Below are 18,969 nucleotides of genomic sequence, written 5' to 3' on the forward strand. Positions count from 1 at the left end.
GCAAACTGAGGAGTGATTATAACATAAATTGCTAATGATTACAATAAGTTTAAGACATATATTACGAATCATCAAACGAATCAAACAATATACTCTATGTGTAACAATCAGTATGTAGTGTATGTATAACTTGTGTGAAGAAATTATAATCTTTTTTTTTTTTAAAGGCAGTCTGATATTATGGTGTAAAATCAGAGACAAATATCTTTTAAAAAATAGCAAATGGTTTGGACAGATATAATGGTGTCAAGAGTAAGAAAAACTGTGTAAAAGAAAAAGAGACTCATCATGGTACGGTAGGGGCTCTCCAGAGGGAAAGTCCCAGCTCCAAGGCCAAAGCAACCCAGGTGTTTGGAGGCTTTCCAGGGGTAAATTCAAGTCCAACGTACGCAAGTAACCCCGGTGCTTGGAGACTTTCCATGGGGAAGGTCGTAACAGGTGTGGCCCTTAAGGATAGATAAAGCGGAGCAAAACCACTGTTAGTCAGAGTTCTTCTGGTGCAGCTCCGGCTCGCTACTGAATGCTCTCAGGTTTTGTTGTCGACAATAAAACTCTGCGGCTTTTAAGTTGACTTCTACTGCTTTTTTATTTGACTGAATTTTTGGAATTTTTGGACCACGAGTGGAACTTAGTTTTTCACCACAACACCCAGACAAGCGGAACTTCTTCTTCTTCGTGCTTGGCGGTTGACATGACAACGAATGTGTTGTGTAGTGTAAATGAAAAAAGAAGCTAACAGGCAAGCTAATTCAGAGGAACAAACTTTACTCTTTCTTATTCAGGTACCAGTCACAGTCACTCTCTTCTTCATGGGGTACATCGAGTGACACTGCCACCCACTGGCATAATATATATTGCAGGCACACGTATATACCACAAAAAGTTTCCGGCATTACGTCACCAACTCAAATTTCTTCTGATTTTAATTTGTAGTAATGAGTAACGAAGATGGTTAGGAGAAATGTATTGGAGTAAAAGTACACATTTTACTTAGGAAATATAGTGGAGTAAAAGTGAAAGTTGTCAGAAATAAAAATAACAAAGTAAAGGACAGATATGTGAAATTTCTACTTAAGTAGAAATGTAAAGAAGTATTTGTACTTCGTTACATTACAACACTGGGTAAGGTCAGCTCAGGTGCTGTTGGATGGGCGCTGCTGACTACTTCCAACACTGTGGTTTTCTCAACCCCAGAGCGTGGCGGATTCTCTTCCAGAGTGAAGTCTTCTTTGGTTTCTCAGGGAGAACACTGGAGAGAGACTTCTCCTCAGTGACATCATCCTTATTCTCTCCATTGAGCTCCCGACTGGAAACTTCAGCTTCATGACAGTGGCAGACCACATTGTAAGAAGCTTTGAGCTTCATCAGCTCTTCTTGGAGAACCTTCTTCTCCTGGAGCTCAGTGTTGAACTTCTCCTGGTTGGTAGTCTGATTTTGACAGACCTCATGATAAGAATCTCTGAGCTTCATCAGCTCTTCTTGGAGAACGTTCTTTTCCTGCTTCTCCTCCTGGAGCTCAGTGTCGAACTTCTCCTGGTTGGTAGTCTGATTCAGACAGACCTCATGATAAGAAGCTCTGAGCTTCATCAGCTCTTCTTGAAGAGCATTATTCTCATCCTGAAGCAGATCGCTGGTTTGAGTCTCCTTGTCCATGGAGTCAATCTTTTGGCTGTGAGCTTGCCTTTCCTCCATCTCTGTCACCACAAGCTCAACCCTGCTCAAATCCCTTTTCAAAAGGGCCACCTTCTCCTTCAGAGCCACATTGTCCTCTTCCAGAGCCTTCACCTTGTTGCTTTGTACAGCCAGTTTGCCATTGTGGGCTTTAGAGTGAGCTGTCATTTTCTCCTTCTCCCTAATCAGAAGCTCATCGTTCTGTTTGAGCTTCTCTTCCAGAGCCTTCACCTTGTTGCTCTGTACAGCAAGTTCAGCCAGTTTACCATTGTGGGCTTTAGAGTGAGCTGTCATTTTCTCCTTCTCCCTAATCAGAAGCTCATCCTTCTGTTTGAGCTTCTCTTCCAGAGCCTTCACCTTGTTGCTCTGTACAGCCAGTTCAGCCAGTTTACCATTGTGGGCTTTAGAGTGAGCTGTCACTTTCTCCTTCTCCCTCATCAGAAGCTCATCGTTCTGTTTGAGCTTCTCTTCCAGAGCCTTCACCTTGTTGCTCTGTACAGCCAGTTCAGCCAGTTTGCCATTGTGGGCTTTAGAGTGAGCTGTCATTTTCTCCTTCTCCCTCATCAGAAGCTCATCGTTCTCTTTGAGCTTGTCTTCCAGAGCCTTCACCTTGTTGCTCTGTACAGCCAGTTCAGCCAGGACACCAATGTGGGCTTTAGAGCGAGCTGTCATTTTCTCCTGCTCCCTTATCAGAAGCTCATCATTCAGTTTGAGCTTCTCTTTCAGAGCCTTAATCTCAGACTGCATTGTTCCACATGTCTGAAAAATGGAAACATGGAATTCATTATTAAAAGACCTGAACCTGAACATACATTTCTAAAAAAAAAAAAATTCTTACCAGGATGTCCATTTTGGTAAAGGGGATTTGTAGTTATGAGAGCAGTGTCTTCTTGATGAATTTTTACTGAACAAATCAGCGGTTGTCTCCGTAGGCAGGATTGTTGTCTTCACTAATGAGGACTGTGGTCTTCTCAGTTGACGGTCTGTTATTTTCACAAGCTAATAACTTGAAGCAAGGGAACTTGTTATTTATGTTTGCTTGTTCAGAGGACCAAAGAAATATCCTTTAATGTCTAGAGTTTTTGGTTCTTTGATTGGATTTGATAAGGATATGCAGGCCAGCAATCCCTTTGATGGTTGGCCCCTCATCAATCATCAAAGAAGATTTTTAAGAAGCAACTGTTTCCATGGCAATTTTTATAACTCCACAACATGGCGGCCCCTGGGGGTTTATCAGGTTGACTTCTATATGATGCACATCACTGCGGAGCATACACAAATCCTGAGCTAGGCGGCTACTATACACATGTTGCACTGATAGCTACAGTGATCCCTGTCTGAGACTGAGGTTAGTCTCTTGACCAAATGAAGAAAATCAATCAAGGATTTCAGATCCATTAGATAATGTGTGATATGCTTGAGGGAATAAATGAAATATGCTATGAAGTGTTAAATTAAGTATGTAGATATGTACATAAGCATCAACAAAATATAAGTCTATGTGTCAGTAAGTACATAGTGTGAAATCTTAACAGCACAAGCATTATAAAATAAATGTAGTAGGATGAAAATAAAATAATGAAAATGGAAAACACTGTAGAGCAGCTGTAGTCAACTACTTTACCATCACCGGAAAGTGGGTACATTTTTGCAAACTAATTTTTGCATTGTGTGTCACTGAGAGCATGGGGAATTGTGCATTTCTGCAGCATGTTTGGATTCGTGTTTGTAAAAAATGTGTGTGTGTGTCAGGAAAGTGTGGACCTTGATGCTGGCTGGTTTCTAAAACTGATGCGAAATAATTGAGAGGATGTATATTTACATGTTGATCTATGTGATTTTAGTGTGTGAGAGCTATTGATGCACAACACAGGCACTGACATTCTGTGATTAAGCATTGTATTGTTGTGTGTTGTTCATGTGTTCAATGTGATTTGACACTGCAAATAAAGGTTTCATATTTTAATTTCATTCATAGATTCATGGCTATTGAGCAGTGCTTTGTGAGTGTTGGTCGAATACTGTCACTGGCATAAAATATTAATGAAAATGCATATTATTAATATTTGTATGTGTGTATATTAAATCAATACAATTGTTAATGCATCTGCAGATGTGTTTGACTGTTTCCATTTAACTTAATTTACTATGTTCCACTTAATACTGGGCTAAAAGGATTTTTTTATGTAATATTTATGTCTTTGTTATGCACATTAGTCATCCAATCATTACTGATTTGATGATATAGAGCTCAGTCTGAATGCAGACAATTATTTCTTCAATGCAAAATATATTTTAAAAATCTTGCCTCCATTTGTTTACATATGATAATGAACAAAAATAATAACCAACAGATTTGACACATCTCACACAATTCATTGACCCTCAACATGCCTTCATCAGCCGTGAGTGTGGCACATTATGTCATTCTTTGTCGTATATGGTCATCAATAATTTAATAATAATTTATCTCAGACTCCCTCTCCGGAATCGAACCCTGTAGGCACAAAAAGTACCATTGAAAGTTGGCAGACATTCGAATGAGACGTCGCCACCACGAGGGCCAGCGATCAGTTCGAGGTCATCTAGTGTCACCAAAGCAGCCGGGGCACAACGAGTCTGATAAATGCACCTGTTGGGGAAGCGGAGAGCGGGCGAGGAGTGGAGTTCGGTTGGGGGGGTGGAATTTTGCGGGAGTTATTTTATATGCTGCAAGACTCAGCTCAAGTTATTGTGACATGGCCTAATGCTGCTCTCTTGCACGCTGAGACATCGGTGATTGCAATTGACCATGCACGTGCCAGTTGGAATGGCAGTAAGCCAGTTTTCAGACTATATTGTTGAGGGAAGGCTTCTAAGTCAGGCAAATTTATATTGCCAAATTACAATTTGTAATAATGTGTTATCTTTGCTTTTGTAGTGTTGATGCAGCAAAAGAGGATGGGTCACTTGGAAGGCTCGTAAATGACAACCATATGAATCCCAATGCCAAGATGAAGTACTTGACAGTGATAGGGAAGCCCCATCTGTGTTTGTTTGCAAAACGTGACATAAGTCCAGGAGAAGAGATCACCTATAATTATGGTGAATCAGACTGGCCGTGGAAATGCAAGGTGGTCAAAATGATTCTTTGTATAACTGATAGTTCTCATAAAGGACATGCTCTTACCATACAAAAATTCACATACATAAACATATAGTCCATCTTTATACTGCATTAAATACAGTAATTCAAATTCATTTAGATTTAGTGAAATACATCTACACTGCCACATGCACACATGAAAGATATTGACTATATTAGAACATTTATTTTTACTTGATTTCATCAGTCTGATATCTGTCATTAATATCTCCAGACAACTAAAGAAACACCTATGGAGGGGCAACAGGATGAGGTATCATCCATATCGGAGCCCTCTACAGGTACTCAAAAGGCATCAACAAGTCGGCGGCAAAAAACCGGCATCTACGACTGCATCAACTGGTCTTGTAAAAAGCTTTAATCACTTAAGTTAGATTTTCATGCATTATAAACAGGTGAGGGAGGGGATCCCGGAGCTCCATGTCAGCTTTCCCCTCTCTGTCTGCAGTGGATGGGCCAGCAAGGATATATTCTGTATATATTTGACAGCACTTGCACATCAAACACATTGGCCACGAGAACTAAATCTACTTTCCCTACATGTATCTATCAACGGCCTCTGCCAGGACTGGTTGGGGTGAGTGGAGAAAAAAAAAATATATAGGGGAACAAAAGGAAATAAAGGGGGGGTGGAGTCACAGTCTCTGGTCATGGGCTTGAATCCAGCCCGGGAATCACCACCTGGATGTTGGCATGGTCTTCCAAGGGCGCGTTGGTCCCTCCGGGCACTCCTACCTCCCTCATGGTCCAACATGTGCAGTAGTAGTAGTGAACATGGCTCCAAAGGTGAGAGGTCCTCAGGTGAGAGTGCTGGTGGTTGCATGACCCTCCACGTTAGCCCTGCGACAAACCGGTGACCTCACTAGGTCCATCCCTCATCAGGACCCAAGCCAGGATGGGTTCCGGAGAGCCGCACAGCATGGACCAAGGAGGGGAGGAGAAGACCCAAGGAATTAGAGACATGTAATAAGATACGATAAAATAAACAAGGCAGAGAGAGAAGAGGGAAGGTGCTGGTTTCTGGTGCCTGATGGGTGATCCCCCAGCCGTCTAGGCCTATAGCAGCATAACTATGGATGACTATGGCTCATGACGTATCCACGCTTGTAAAGTCATTTTGAAAGAATTACTGGTAGTGCTGGAAGTGTGTAAATCTCAGAATCACTTTCTAGTTAACTTTGAGCCTTTTACCACGATAACAATATACCTCTTCATGGCCCAACAAGTCACACCTCGGGCAGGGTGGGGCTAAAAGCCCAGCTGGCCCCTAATGCAAACAACAGACCCAATACAAAAGTGATTTAGACTTGAAGGGAACAGTCTTGATTCTATGAGCTTCTAAAATATACCGTGTAAACAGAATGCTATGCTTGTGTTTCCTATTGATGAACAGTTCTGACTTGCAGTGCCTGCTCTCAATTTCAAGTCAATGTCATTGCCACAAATTTTTCAAAACATGAAAAGGCCCACTTTACTATCTTATTATTACAAAAGTGATATTTCAAGAAAAAAGTTTCAAATGGTTTTCATTGTCTGTTACACAAATAAACCAATTCCAGAAGTACATGTTGACATTACATCTGCTCAACTTTCGAAATACAAAAAATTGGCTAATAATAGTCTATTGCCGGGAATCGAACACAGGCCTTCTGCGCTAAACGTCCCTTACACGTTCTCATTCATTCTCTATGGTAGTGCTAAATCACTATGGACATAATGCCCCTCCCGGCGACTGAACATTATGGCGCTGTTTCAGCTTCATCTCTGTCTCTCTTCCTCGACTTTTCCTTCAACTTCCGTGACTGAAGAACAACAAACTACAGCAGATGTTGCTCTACAACTACTTTACACATGTGAGGTGCTTTATTCAGCAAAGGTAAGAGACTGTTTGACTAAAGACCAGATAAATGACGGGCAAATGTATGTGTCACAGTGTCTCTTTGTTTTTTATATTAAATTAGATCCATCTCTGTGATTTTCTGTTACTGTATTTGTACATGATTTTTGATGATATATAGGATATATTTCTTGGCTTAGACTAATAAACTCTAAAAAAGAAAAAAAGATTATATCTATCCATGTGAATGTGTACAAATAAAGTCTATTGTTGTCTTGTTGTCTTAAGGCCTCAGCCCCCTCCACTGTCCCCAGCAAAGTGAAAGGACAGTCAAAAGTTTTATTTAACAATTTCTACACTGTGACCCATATGTGTTTTTCAGCATGTAAATAGAATACAAAGTAAATAGAGGAAGTAAACAGTAGTATACTGGTTGTAACTGAACCATTGATCTTTTCAGGAATCTACATGCTGAGATCTCCTCTGCCCCTCATATACGTGAACAACCACACAGTAAGATGTATCATACGGTTAATCTTGAGTATTATTGGGCCCCAAACCACTCCTCCTTCAAGATGACCCTCATCCTGCTCATCATGAACAACCTGCTGCCCATCACCAGGGGGACGCCTCTCATCAGTGAGTGTCCGACCCCTGTGATGCTGGAAAGGGAACATTTCTTGGTAGAAAGTAGTTCCACTGAAAAGTGTGTCAATTATTTGGTCAACGGGACAGTGTGACTTTAAAAGAAATTATTAATTTGTTTAATTTATTGTGAACAACAGGTTCCTCGAGTTTTATTGTAAACATCATTTCCAACACAAGATCATAGCTAAGATACATGATGTTATTGAAAAGTTGACTGAACTGTCGTATGTTGTGTCCTGCAGACGTTTTCTTCTGCATCAGTCTCATCCTGATGGTGGCCAGTCTGTTGGAGACGGTGCACATCACTAACATCCAGTTCAGGGCCAGTCAGTACAGTGCCGTGCCTCACTGGCTCAGCGTCCTCGTCCTACAGTATCTCGCTGTTCTTGTGTTCATCCCTCCTATGAAGAGGAGCAACACAGTCACAGTCTTCTTTAACCCAGTACTAGAGGTATATTGATATTATCTATACAATTTATATATCTATATCTATATATTATTTATATAAATTATGCTGAACAAGTCATGAAAACTTTAATCAGACAGTTGGAAGAAGTGGTTCTGACCAAGCAACATTCAGTGGAAGTAGAGCAAAACTGTTGTCCTCTTTCAGATGATATTTCTTCTATTCGTCTTTTACAAAGTACCCTGAGCAAATAGATAATAATGTATGAGATGGAGAACATCTTTTCCTCCTCTACAATCCCTCTTTTCTAGATCCTGTGCAAACTTGATGAATGGAAGGGGAGGAACCCATTTAATGTGGATGCAGGTGTGGATTCAGTTTTTTAATTTTTTTTCACTTTCACAGGAAATTCTCGACATTTTATGTAAAAAATATGTTCCTCTCCATCAGGGAATCGACCCCTGTCTCCCGCGCAGCAGCCATGGATTGTTTAGCTAAACGTCCCTAAACACATTCCCATTCGTTGTCTATGGTAGTGCTAAACTACTATAGACGTAATGCCCCTCCCGTAATGTCACTGAAAATTTTGGCGCTGTTTCAGCTTCATCTCCAGTTCTCAGGAGTCAGGGTCGAGGTGAAGTCTGAACAAATGAGTCTTGAGTCTTTTGCGGAAGATGGAATGCGATTCTGCTGTCCTGACATTGGTCGGGAGTTTGTTCCACCACTGATGTGCTAAAACAGAGAAGGGTCGCAACTTCGCTGAGCGGGCTTTGTTTGCTCTCAGTGATGGGGGTACCAGTCGGCCAGCTGATGTAGATGAGCAAAGTGCTCTCGCTGGGGCATGTGGTGTGACTAGTGTTTGGAGGTAGACAGGTGCAGTTGCATTGACGGCCTTGAAGGCCAGGACCATCATCTTGAATCGGATGCTGGCCCCAACAGGAAGCCAGTGGAGGTCACGGAGGAGGGGGGTCACATGGGACAATTTGGGAAGATTGTAAACGAGGCGCGCTGCAGCGTTCTGGATACGCTGCAATGGTTTAGCTGCAGAGGCTGGGAGTCCAGCCAAGAGGGAGTTCAATTCAATTCAATTTTATTTATATAGCGCCAATTCATGATTTACATTATCTCAAGGCACTTTACATTTAAAGGTCAAGAACTTAAAACAATATTAACATAGAGAAACCCAACAGTTCCCACAATGAGCAAGCACAGGCGACTGTGGAGAGGAAAAACTCCCTCATTAACAGGGAGAAACCTCTGGCAGAACCAGGCTCAATGTGGGCGGTCATCTGCCTCGACCGGTTGGGGTGAGGAAAGAAAAGTAAGGGGGAGGAAAGGAGAGATGGGTGGAAAGTGGGGGAGAGAAGAGAGAGATGAGGTGGAGAGAGAGAGACCGGGAACAATTTGGCACCATCAGTATCAAGGCTGAATATAACAATAACAATGTAGTGATCTACAACAGGATTAGATATATGAATGAATTACTGAGTTATTGTAATAAATGATGACAATGGTGATGGTAGTCGTTGTTGTCCTGCAGTCCCGGTGCCGGAGTTATCTGAAACGAGATAGAGAGAAGAGCCAGAGGGACTATGGGAGGACAAAGTGACACTTTGACATGATGACATGTTAAAACTAATAAATAAATAAATAAACAGGTGTGGGGGGGCAGAGAGACAGAGGGAAGTGAAGAAGTGCATAATGGGAGTTCCCCCAGCAGTCTAAACCTATAGCAGAACAACTAAGGGATGGTTCAGGACTCACCTGATCCAGCCCTTACTATAGGCTTTGTCAAAGAGGAAGGTTTTTAGTTTTACTTTAAATGCTGGGACAGTGTCTGCCTCCCGAACCCAGAGTGGGAGCTGGTTCCATAGGAGAGGAGCCTGATAGCTAAATGTTCTACCTCCTGCTCTACTCTTACAGACTCTTGGAACCACTAGAGACCCTGTGTTTTGGGAACGAAGTGAGCTACTTGGATAATAAGGTGTTATCAGCTCTTTGATATATGAGGGGGCGTGATTGTTGAGGGCTTTAAAAGTGAGGAACAGGATCTTGAATTCTATTCTAAATTTTACCGGGAGCCAATGTAAGGAAGCTAAGACAGGAGTGATATGATCTCTCCTTCTAGTGGCTGTCAGCACTCGTGCTGCAGCATTTTGGACCAACTGGAGACTTTTAACAGTCTTCATGGAGCATCCTGCTAATAGAGAGTTGCAGTAATCTAATCTAGAGGTTACAAACGCGTGGACTAGTTTTTCAGCATCCTGCTTAGACAGGATGTTTCTAATTTTGGTAATATTGCGCAGATGGAAGAAAGCCGTCCTAGACACTAGTTTAATATGGGGGTCAAATGACATGTCTTGGTCGAACAACACTCCAAGGTTCCTCACAGTGGAGCTGGAAGCCAGACTGACCCCATCCAAAGTGACTATCTGGTCAAACAGTGTTTCTTTGAGATGTTTAGGGCCAATTACAACTGAGTTTAAAAGTAGAACATTTTGGGTCATCCAGGCCTTGATATCTTTGAGACATTCCTGAAGTTGAACTAGGTGATTAGATTCATCATGCTTCATGGAAATATACAATTGGGTGTCGTCTGCATAGCAGTGGAATTGTATGTGGTGCTGTCTGATAATGTTGCCTATCATTAGGCAACATTTGTAGAGGGCAGACCTGCAGGATCGGGCCACAGCAGTGATGTTGGGGGGCGCAGGACAGTCCATCGTCTAGGATTACGCCCAGGTTCCTTGCCGTCGACGAAGATGGTACCGTGACATCCTCGACAGTGACTTACAGGTCCATATGAGGGCAGTATTTCCCCGCGATGAAGAGCAGTTCAGTTGTCTAAGGTTGAGTTTGAGGTGATGCGTAGCTGTCCAAGCGGAGATGTCTGCCAGACATTCCGAGATGCACGTCACAACGTGGGTGCTGGAGGAGGATGTGGGAAGAGAGAGGAACAGTTGGGTGTCGTCAGCATAACAGTGGTAAGAGAATCCATGCGATGTGATTGCAGAGCCTAGCGATCGAGTGTATAGTGAAAACAGAAGTGGTCCTAATACTGAGCTTTGAGGGACACCAGTTTCCAGAAGGCAGGGATTGGACAAGGAGCCATTCCATGTGACCTGAAAGGTGCGATTTGTCAGGTATGATGTGAACCAGGTCAGAGCAGAGTCAGCAATGCCAAGTTCAGCCAGAGTGGAGAGGAGGATTTGGTAGTTGACTGAGTCAAACGCAGAGGATAAGTCAAGGAGAATGAGGACTGACGAGTCGGACGAGGCTCTGGCGGCACCGAGAAACTCAGTCACTGTGAGGAGGGCCGTCTCAGTGGAGTGACCAGTCCTGTAGCCTGACTGATTAGGGTAAAGGAAGTCATTTTCTGAAAGATAGGAGGACAGTTGGTCTTAGACTGCATGTTCCAGTGTTATAGAGAGGAATGAAAGAAGAGATACAGGTCTGTAGTTTCAGATGTCAGCTGAGTCTAGGGTGGGTTTCTTTAGGAGTGGCTTTACCATGGCTGTCTTGAAAGGAGCTGGAATAATGCCTGAAGTGAGGGAGGAGTTGATCGGAGTGGTGAGGAATGGCAGGATGTCATGAGAGATGTCTTGGAGAAGGGAGGAGGGAATCGGGTCAAGGGAACAGGTGGTGGCACGGTTAGACGTCACTAGCGTGAGAACATCTTCAGAGGAGAGAGGGCTGAAGCAGGTAAGGCCATCAGAGGTGAGGTTTGGGGGAGGTGCTTTCTGGATGGGCATAGGAGTAAATGAGGAGCTGATGTCTTTTACTTTCTTGGTAAAGTAAGTTGGAAAGTCATCAGCAGTGAGGGAGGAAGGAGGGTGAGGAGAAGGAGGGGTGAGGAGAGAAGAGAATAAGCAGAATAGTTTCCTGGGGTTGGAGGCAGAGGAGTTGATCTTTGACAGGTAGAAGGCAGATTTAGCTGCTGATACTGTTGAGGTGAAGTCAGAGAGGATGTGGTGCTAATGGGCAAGGTCAACAGGATGATGTGATTTTCTCCATTTTCTCTCTGCTGCTCGTAGCACCGATCTATTGGTTCGCAGAGATTCAGACAGCCAGGGAAGGGGGGGTGATCGTGCCGGTAGGTAGGTGAGAGGATATAGAGCATCTAAAGAGGACAAGAGGGAGGATAGCAGAGTGGAGGAGGCTTCCTCAGTGGACATTAGTGAAAATTGGTCTGTAGATGGTAGTGAGGAAAGAACAGTAGAGGAGAGAGCAGAGGGAGAGAGGGATTTCAGATTGCAGCGGGTGATGACTGTGTGAGGCCTGGGGGCGAGGGAGGTGGTGAATTTTAAGGGGAGAGAGAAAGTGACAGCGTGGTGGTCAGACACAGTGAGTGGGGTAACAGAGGGTGGCGAGGTACTTCAGGATCTTGTGAAGACAAGATCGAGTTGGTTCCCAGCCCGGTGGGTCGGTGGAGAGGGGTAGAGGGTGAGGTCAAATGTGGAGAAGAAGTCAATGAATTCAGAGGAGCGCAGCTTCTCTGGGGGATGTTGAAATCACCCAGGACAACGAGCGGTGTGCCATCGTCAGGGGAGCAGCTCAGGCAGTGTTTTCTGGAGTGATCCAGGTCTCGGTAAGGGCCAGGAAGTGAAGAGTCTGCAGGGAAGCATAGTAACATAATTGACAGATATGTATGTCACATTGTCTTAGGGAAAGTCTTTGCATTTTATATATAATAACATCGATATGTGTGCTTTTCTGTTCCTACTGCATATACAGTATAAAGTAGCGTGAGCTTAACTTAGCAACACCACAACAAAACTTTACTGTAAGGTTATAAAGTTAATGTTATTTCCGTGGGACATGAATTCAATTCAATTCAATTTTATTTATATAGCGCCAATTCATAATTTACATTATCTCAAGGCACTTTACATTTAAAGGTCAAGGCCTTAAAACAATATTAACGTAGAGAAACCCAACAGTTCCCACAATGAGCAAGCACAGGCGACTGTGGAGAGGAAACACTCCCTCATTAACAGGGAGAAACCTCTGGCAGAACCAGGCTCAATGTGGGCGGTCATCTGCCTCGACCGGTTGGGGTGAGGAAAGAAAAGGAAGGGGGAGGAAAGGAGAGATGGGTGGAAAGCGGGGGAGAGAATAGAGAGATGAGGTGGAGAGAGAGAGACCGGGAACAATTGGGCACCATCAGTATCAGGGCTGATTATAACAATAACAATGTAGTGATCTACAACAGGATTATATATATTAATCAATTACTGAGTTATTGTAATTAATGATAACAATGGTGATGGTAGTCGTTTTTGTCCTGCAGCCAGAGTTATCTGAAACGAGAGAGAGAGAAGAGCCAGAGGGACTATGGGAGGACAAAGTGACACTTTGACATGATGACATGATGACATGTTAAAATAAATAAATAAATAAACTGGTGTGGGGGGGCAGAGAGACAGAGGGAAGTGATGAAGTGCTCAGTGCATGATGGGAGTTCCCCCAGCAGTCTGCTGTGGTGCTGTCTAATAATGTTGCCTAAGGGGAGCATATATAAGGTGAAGAGTATTGGTCCAAGGACAGAACATTGTGGAACTCCATGATTAACTTGAATGTGCATGGAGGAGTCATTGTTAACGTTAACAAATTGGAATCTATCTGATAAATATGATTTAAACCGGTGTAGTGCTGTTCCTTTAATTCCTATATGTTGTTCTAATCTCTGTAGCAGAATCTTATGATCTATTGTGTCAAATGCTGCACTAAGGTCCAACAAGACGAGGACAGAGACAAGTCCATCATCTGATGCCATAAGAAGGTCATTAGTGACTTTCAATAGTGCTGTTTCTGTTCTGTGATAGGTTCTAAATCCTGACTGAAATTTTTCCAATAAACCGTTACTATCTAAGTATCTAAGTAACCACACAGCTGGTTAGCAACGGCTTTTTCTAGGATTTTGGAAATGAAGGGCAGGTTGGATATGGGTCTAGAGTTAGCTAAAACCTCTGGATCAAGCGTAGGCTTTTTAAGCAGAGGTTTAATAACGGCTACCTTAAAAGCCTGTGGTACGTAGCAGGTTAGCAAAGACATATTAATCTGATTTAAAATGGAACGGTCAATTAGGGGGAGGACTTCTTTAAAAAGTCTAGTTGGAACAGCTGACAAGTAGTTGGTTTAGATGATGAAACTAACGAGGTCAGTTCAGGAAGATCAATAGAGTAAAATTTGTTTAGACATAAATCTGGTGCTATGGTTTCAGGACCAGACAATGTATCAGTGTTATTCACTGAGAGGAGGTGGTGGATTTTATCCCTGATGGTTGTAATTTTATTAGTGAAGAAGCTCATGAAGTCATTGCTTCTCAGATCTAGAGGAATAGATGGGTCAGTAGAGGTGTGACTTTCTGTCAGCCTGGCTACAGTGCTGAAGAGGAACCTGGGGTTGTTCCTATTTTCATCTATTAGTAATGAATATTAAGAGGTTCGGGCATTTCTTAGTGCTTTTTTGTAATTTATAAGGCTATTCTTCCAGGCTAGGTGGAAGTCTTGGCGAGTGGTGGAACGCCACTTCCTTTCTGGCTTCCGCGATGTCCGTTTTAGAACGTGCGTTTGGGAATTATACCATGGAGCTAATCTCCTCTGACTTACTTTCTTCTTTTTTAATGGGGCGACAGCTTCAAGTGCTGTTTTTAGTGAGGCTGCAGTACTATTTACAAAGTTATCAACTAGTGTGGGAGTAAGGTTTTGATAATCTTCTTGTATTGTACTGACACATGGCTGAGAGGGAAGGGAAGAGGGGAGCAGTTCTTTAAATTTGTGAACAGTTTTGTCGGATAGACATCGACTATAATAGAATTTCCGTCCAGAATTGACGTAATTAACAATTCTGAATTCAAATGTAAGTAAAAAATGGTCAGACAGAAGAGGGTTCTGTTGGAATAGTTATATTTTCTATGTCAATGCCATATGTCAGGACAAGATCAAGAGTGTGATTCAGGCAGTGGGTCGGTTGATTCACATGTTGAGTGAAACCAATCGAGTCTATTATTGATTTAAATGCTGAACTAAGGCTGTCATTGGCAACATCTACATGAATATTGAAATCACCTGCTATAATGATCTGATCTGTTTTAAGAACTGTTTTAAGATAATTGCATTTATCACTGCAGAAATCTTTTGTGATTTACCTCTAAACCTCTGATTAAATTATTATTATTATTGGGATCAGATGTTTTTTCCCTTCCCATAACCCCTTTTGGTCCAAAGTTCCAAAACTTTCAATACCAATTGTTTTTGTTCTCCTTTGCCTAATAGAACATGGAGATCAGAATTTGATACCTTTCCAGTGAATCAATCTAAGCTACTGAGACAACACAGTGATTGAACACACAAGAAAGTGTTACTTACAGAGGTGAGGGAAGAGTTAAGAATCTTCCATTGATATGCATATATCAAATCCTCTAGTTACATCTACACCTTGTGATGTTAAAATTAGCATATTACTCAATGAACACATCAAATCTCTACCAATAAAATCTATCAGCCAGCGTGGTGACAACAAAAATTAATGTTTAAAATTTCCTTAACCTCATTTTAACAAAACAATGGTACAGTGTATCTCTCTATATACTGTCCCCAGCTCCACCGCTACTCAATCGCACTATGTGTATTGGTTCTCAGGACAATCCCTGATCTAATGTCCAATTTTGCCACATTTGAAACAAGCGTCAGTTCTTCCACGTCCCCTTCCTCTCCGTCCATGACCTTTCTTGTGCCCGCAGACTTGGTTTTGATATGCTGCCAGCTGTCCTTTTTCTTTTTCTTGCTGTTCAAGAGTTTTTCTGCATGATCAGCATGACCCTATGCTGGATTCACCATTCTCCACTCCTGTGCAGAGACGGATCTTGCCACTTTCGAATACTGAGTCCCCATCTCAGTCATCAGCAGTCTCTGCTGTTCAGTGCTGGTTCCAGTTGCACTGCATACCACTCCCCCACTTAACACTTGTGGGAGAGATCAAATGGTAGGTTCTTTCATACTGGTGAATGTCCATGGTCTGGAGATCAGCTGAGTGTTTCCATCTCCTGCAGCCACCTCCACCATCAGTTCTTGCAAGGTTGCATTCAAATCATAAATTGCCTCCTTCCTGGTTCGCCGTGGAGTATGTGAGTGGTGCATGATGGAGGCCTATCCACCTCCTCTGCTGCAACAAGGTCGAGGTCTGGATGGAGGTTAGGGACACTGCACCGCTGCTGGCTGTAGTTGTCCTCTCGGTGGAGCTGAGTCCAGATCAGGGTCTAGTCGGACACACTGAGACTTGGAGATTAGTTCAATCCCTACCTTCTGTAAACTGTCCCTGATATTCACTTCAGTTAACCAAAATTCACACGCTCCAGTACAAATATCCCTACATTTCTTTTTCCCTTATAATTTGTCCTCACTAACTCGTTCCTCTCTAACTCTACGCTTACCATCACTTATTAACATATACTGAACATTAAGAAAAGAAAGTGGATTAGCATTATCCTCATCTTTCTTTCCTTTACCAATGTTTAAACCCATTTCTCTAATAGGTTGTCTCAGCAGTTTTAACATAACTCTTATTTATCAATTTAAACTCCCCATTTGTTCAACAAAATACAAAATTTGGAGGACCAAAGTTATGCTGATATGGGAAAAGACATTTAGAAATTCCCTAATTTATTTTAATCCGTTCTTTTTAATTTACTTTTGTTAAAAATTTGTTGTTAGGATTTTAATTTTAGGATTTAAGTCTTTCTTAATAACCTCAAAAAGCCAATTAGACCCATAATATACTTACGTTTACTTAAATGTTCTTACCTTTACTTACCTTTGGGGGTTGAGAACTTCTCTTAAAGCAGATTCATCGCAGTGTCGAGATGATCCTGGCTCAGGTCTCAGTCCCATCTCCAGTGCAAAACTCTATTTACTATATTATATCATAGTTTGTTAAATCATGAACTCGACGTCAGAACCCAATATAACAAGTTTATTAAAATCAACAAACACTCCGTATATTCCTATTATTATATCTTGTATATATCAATACTCCTTAACTCTGTGACCTCCTCTCGGATCACCAACCTGCTTATTCTAATACCATACTCATTAGTTCCCAATTAACTATGTGACCTTCTCTAAGATCACCAACAGGCTTATTCTATATTAACTCTGTGGTCTCCAAGACCACCCGTGATCTCCAAGATCACCTGAAGCTTCCTTGATTCTACATCGGTTCCAAACCTTGCCATGCCGACACGTCTGTCACTCACCCTGTGAGAGAACCGTTTCCCTTCTGAATTTGTCGTCCCAGAAAGACAGTGTCTTTGTGCTAAGTGGTCCACTGGATCACAGCAGTGAGAGCACTCTTTGGTTTTCAGGCATCAGGCCCTCACGTCTCTACCTTCTTTTCTCAGGGAGGTTGAGGTCAGAGTCCCAGACTCCCTGCGCAGTTTTACCTTTCAGCCCTGAGATCCAGAGTGTCTTCTCACAAGAGTGATCCTGCCGACAACACCAAAATTGTGGTGGCAATTTCTGTGAAACAAGCACAAAGTCAAACACTTCTTTCTGAAAGTTTAATTCAGCATCTGCAGATGGACTCATCAGTACACATCATCTGAATGACATGCACAAATGAGCAAAGAACATAGGAGAATCAGTGTTCAGTGTGAGATCCCAATCAGAGATACCAAGAGATACCATAAAGTTGTGGTTTCTCAAGGCCATAAAACTCAAGTCTCTTAAGCCACCATCATAATCCTTACGGTTACCCTTTTAGATTAACAATTTGGTCAACTCTTTGGTCAGTCATTCACATACATACATCATGCAATTAAACATACACAAATGTAAAAATTTCCATTACAGGAGCAATGTAAGCCATGCTTTGGCATAAGGTCATATATCGTCTGGGGCTTAGTGCATCGCACTGTGATCATGTTGGTGGCAGACCCAGGTGGCAATACTACCAGGCTGTGGGGTTCCTGTCAGGGTGACATGAAACAAACAAACGATTTGTGGAAAAGGAGTATATAAACTTTTCTTTTTTTTTTTGAGAAAAAAAAAGTTTAAGAGAGGATGTGCTCAGTACTTACATGTCTGCAGGATAGCTTAAACATCATCCTATGGTCTGCAACGGTCAGCTCTTTTCTTAGGGTCCGACTGCACGCTTTCACCAATGCTACTGTCTTAATGACATTTTCGTAGAAGCTAACTCCTGGCTGAATCTCAGTGTATGTGACAATATATTGGTTGACAATTTCAGTCAATGGTTGTTTATCTGTCAACAATAACTCAAAAGCTCCAGAGCCCAATAGATTAAACCTTGGGTCTGCCCATAGCTTCTTCATTGTAGAGAACAGTTTGGCTATATAACTCCAAACACCAGTGCTGGATAGGTAAGCGCAAATAACTCTCAAATGCTGGGTCTCATTTTCTGTACAGTTCCACCTGCTCATGTACCACCAAGACCTGATGTGGGTTAATTGATGTGAGGCTGGGGCACACGGCACCATCGGACAACCACTGTCATGTACTCCATCATTTTAAAGCTTGTCGAGCAGACAGAGATCTGTTTCTGAGGAGAAACCAAGCACAGAATGATCTCTTCTGCTTTTATGCACTGATGAGGACCTTAAAATGTCCGTACAGATCTGAATCATCCCACTTCAAAAATTTATCCAAACACCCCTTGTTTGTCTCACCAAGGTTTCTCATTTTTTTAAACGAAAGGTGGTTGGATAAATTACAAAATATCTGGTTGGATATACAACATGTGATTGGATAAATGAGAAACCTGGTCGGAGCAACAATGTCCGGTTGGATAAACGAGAGGTGGTCAGATAAATGACAAAATATCTGGTTGGATATACAACATGTGATTGGATAAATGAGAAACCTGACCGGAGCAACGACGTCCGGTCGAATAAACGAGAGGTGGTCGGATAAATGAAAAAACATCTGGTTGGATATTGTGGTGGCAATTTCTGTGTCTCTTAAGCCACCATCATAAACCTTAAGGTTACCCTTTTTAGATTAACAATTTGGTCAACCATTGTCCGCTCATGCAATTAAATGTAATTTCCATTACAGGTTAAAACAAATAGGAGAATGTAACAAACTTCAGGAGCTTGAAGTACCATTGTAATCTTTTTTTTTTTATTTTAACTGAATTTTGGATAAGAAGATTGTCCTCAACTAGATGCATTGGATAATCCATAGTAGAAAACAGGAGAGCTGACAGAGAGCTTTTTCTTGCAGCATTCAATTCCATTGCCAT

At 42.1% G+C, this 18,969-nt stretch overlaps 1 protein-coding gene across 1 annotated transcript; it reads right to left on the reverse strand.

The window, feature by feature from the left end:
• Positions 1 to 567: 567 nt before the first annotated feature.
• Positions 568 to 3,028, reverse strand: LOC138405407 (golgin subfamily A member 6-like protein 25). The gene is made up of 2 exons (XM_069513782.1): positions 2,510 to 3,028; positions 568 to 2,430 (listed from the first exon to the last, which is right to left on the reverse strand). Exons 1-2 carry the CDS (start codon positions 2,519 to 2,521, stop codon positions 1,162 to 1,164), a joined length of 1,281 nt encoding a protein of 426 aa, XP_069369883.1. The 5' UTR covers positions 2,522 to 3,028; the 3' UTR covers positions 568 to 1,161.
• Positions 3,029 to 18,969: the final 15,941 nt, after the last annotated feature.

This window comes from Paralichthys olivaceus, chromosome 18 (genome assembly GCF_024713975.1).
Source record: "Paralichthys olivaceus isolate ysfri-2021 chromosome 18, ASM2471397v2, whole genome shotgun sequence".
Classification (NCBI taxonomy): domain Eukaryota; kingdom Metazoa; phylum Chordata; class Actinopteri; order Pleuronectiformes; family Paralichthyidae; genus Paralichthys; species Paralichthys olivaceus.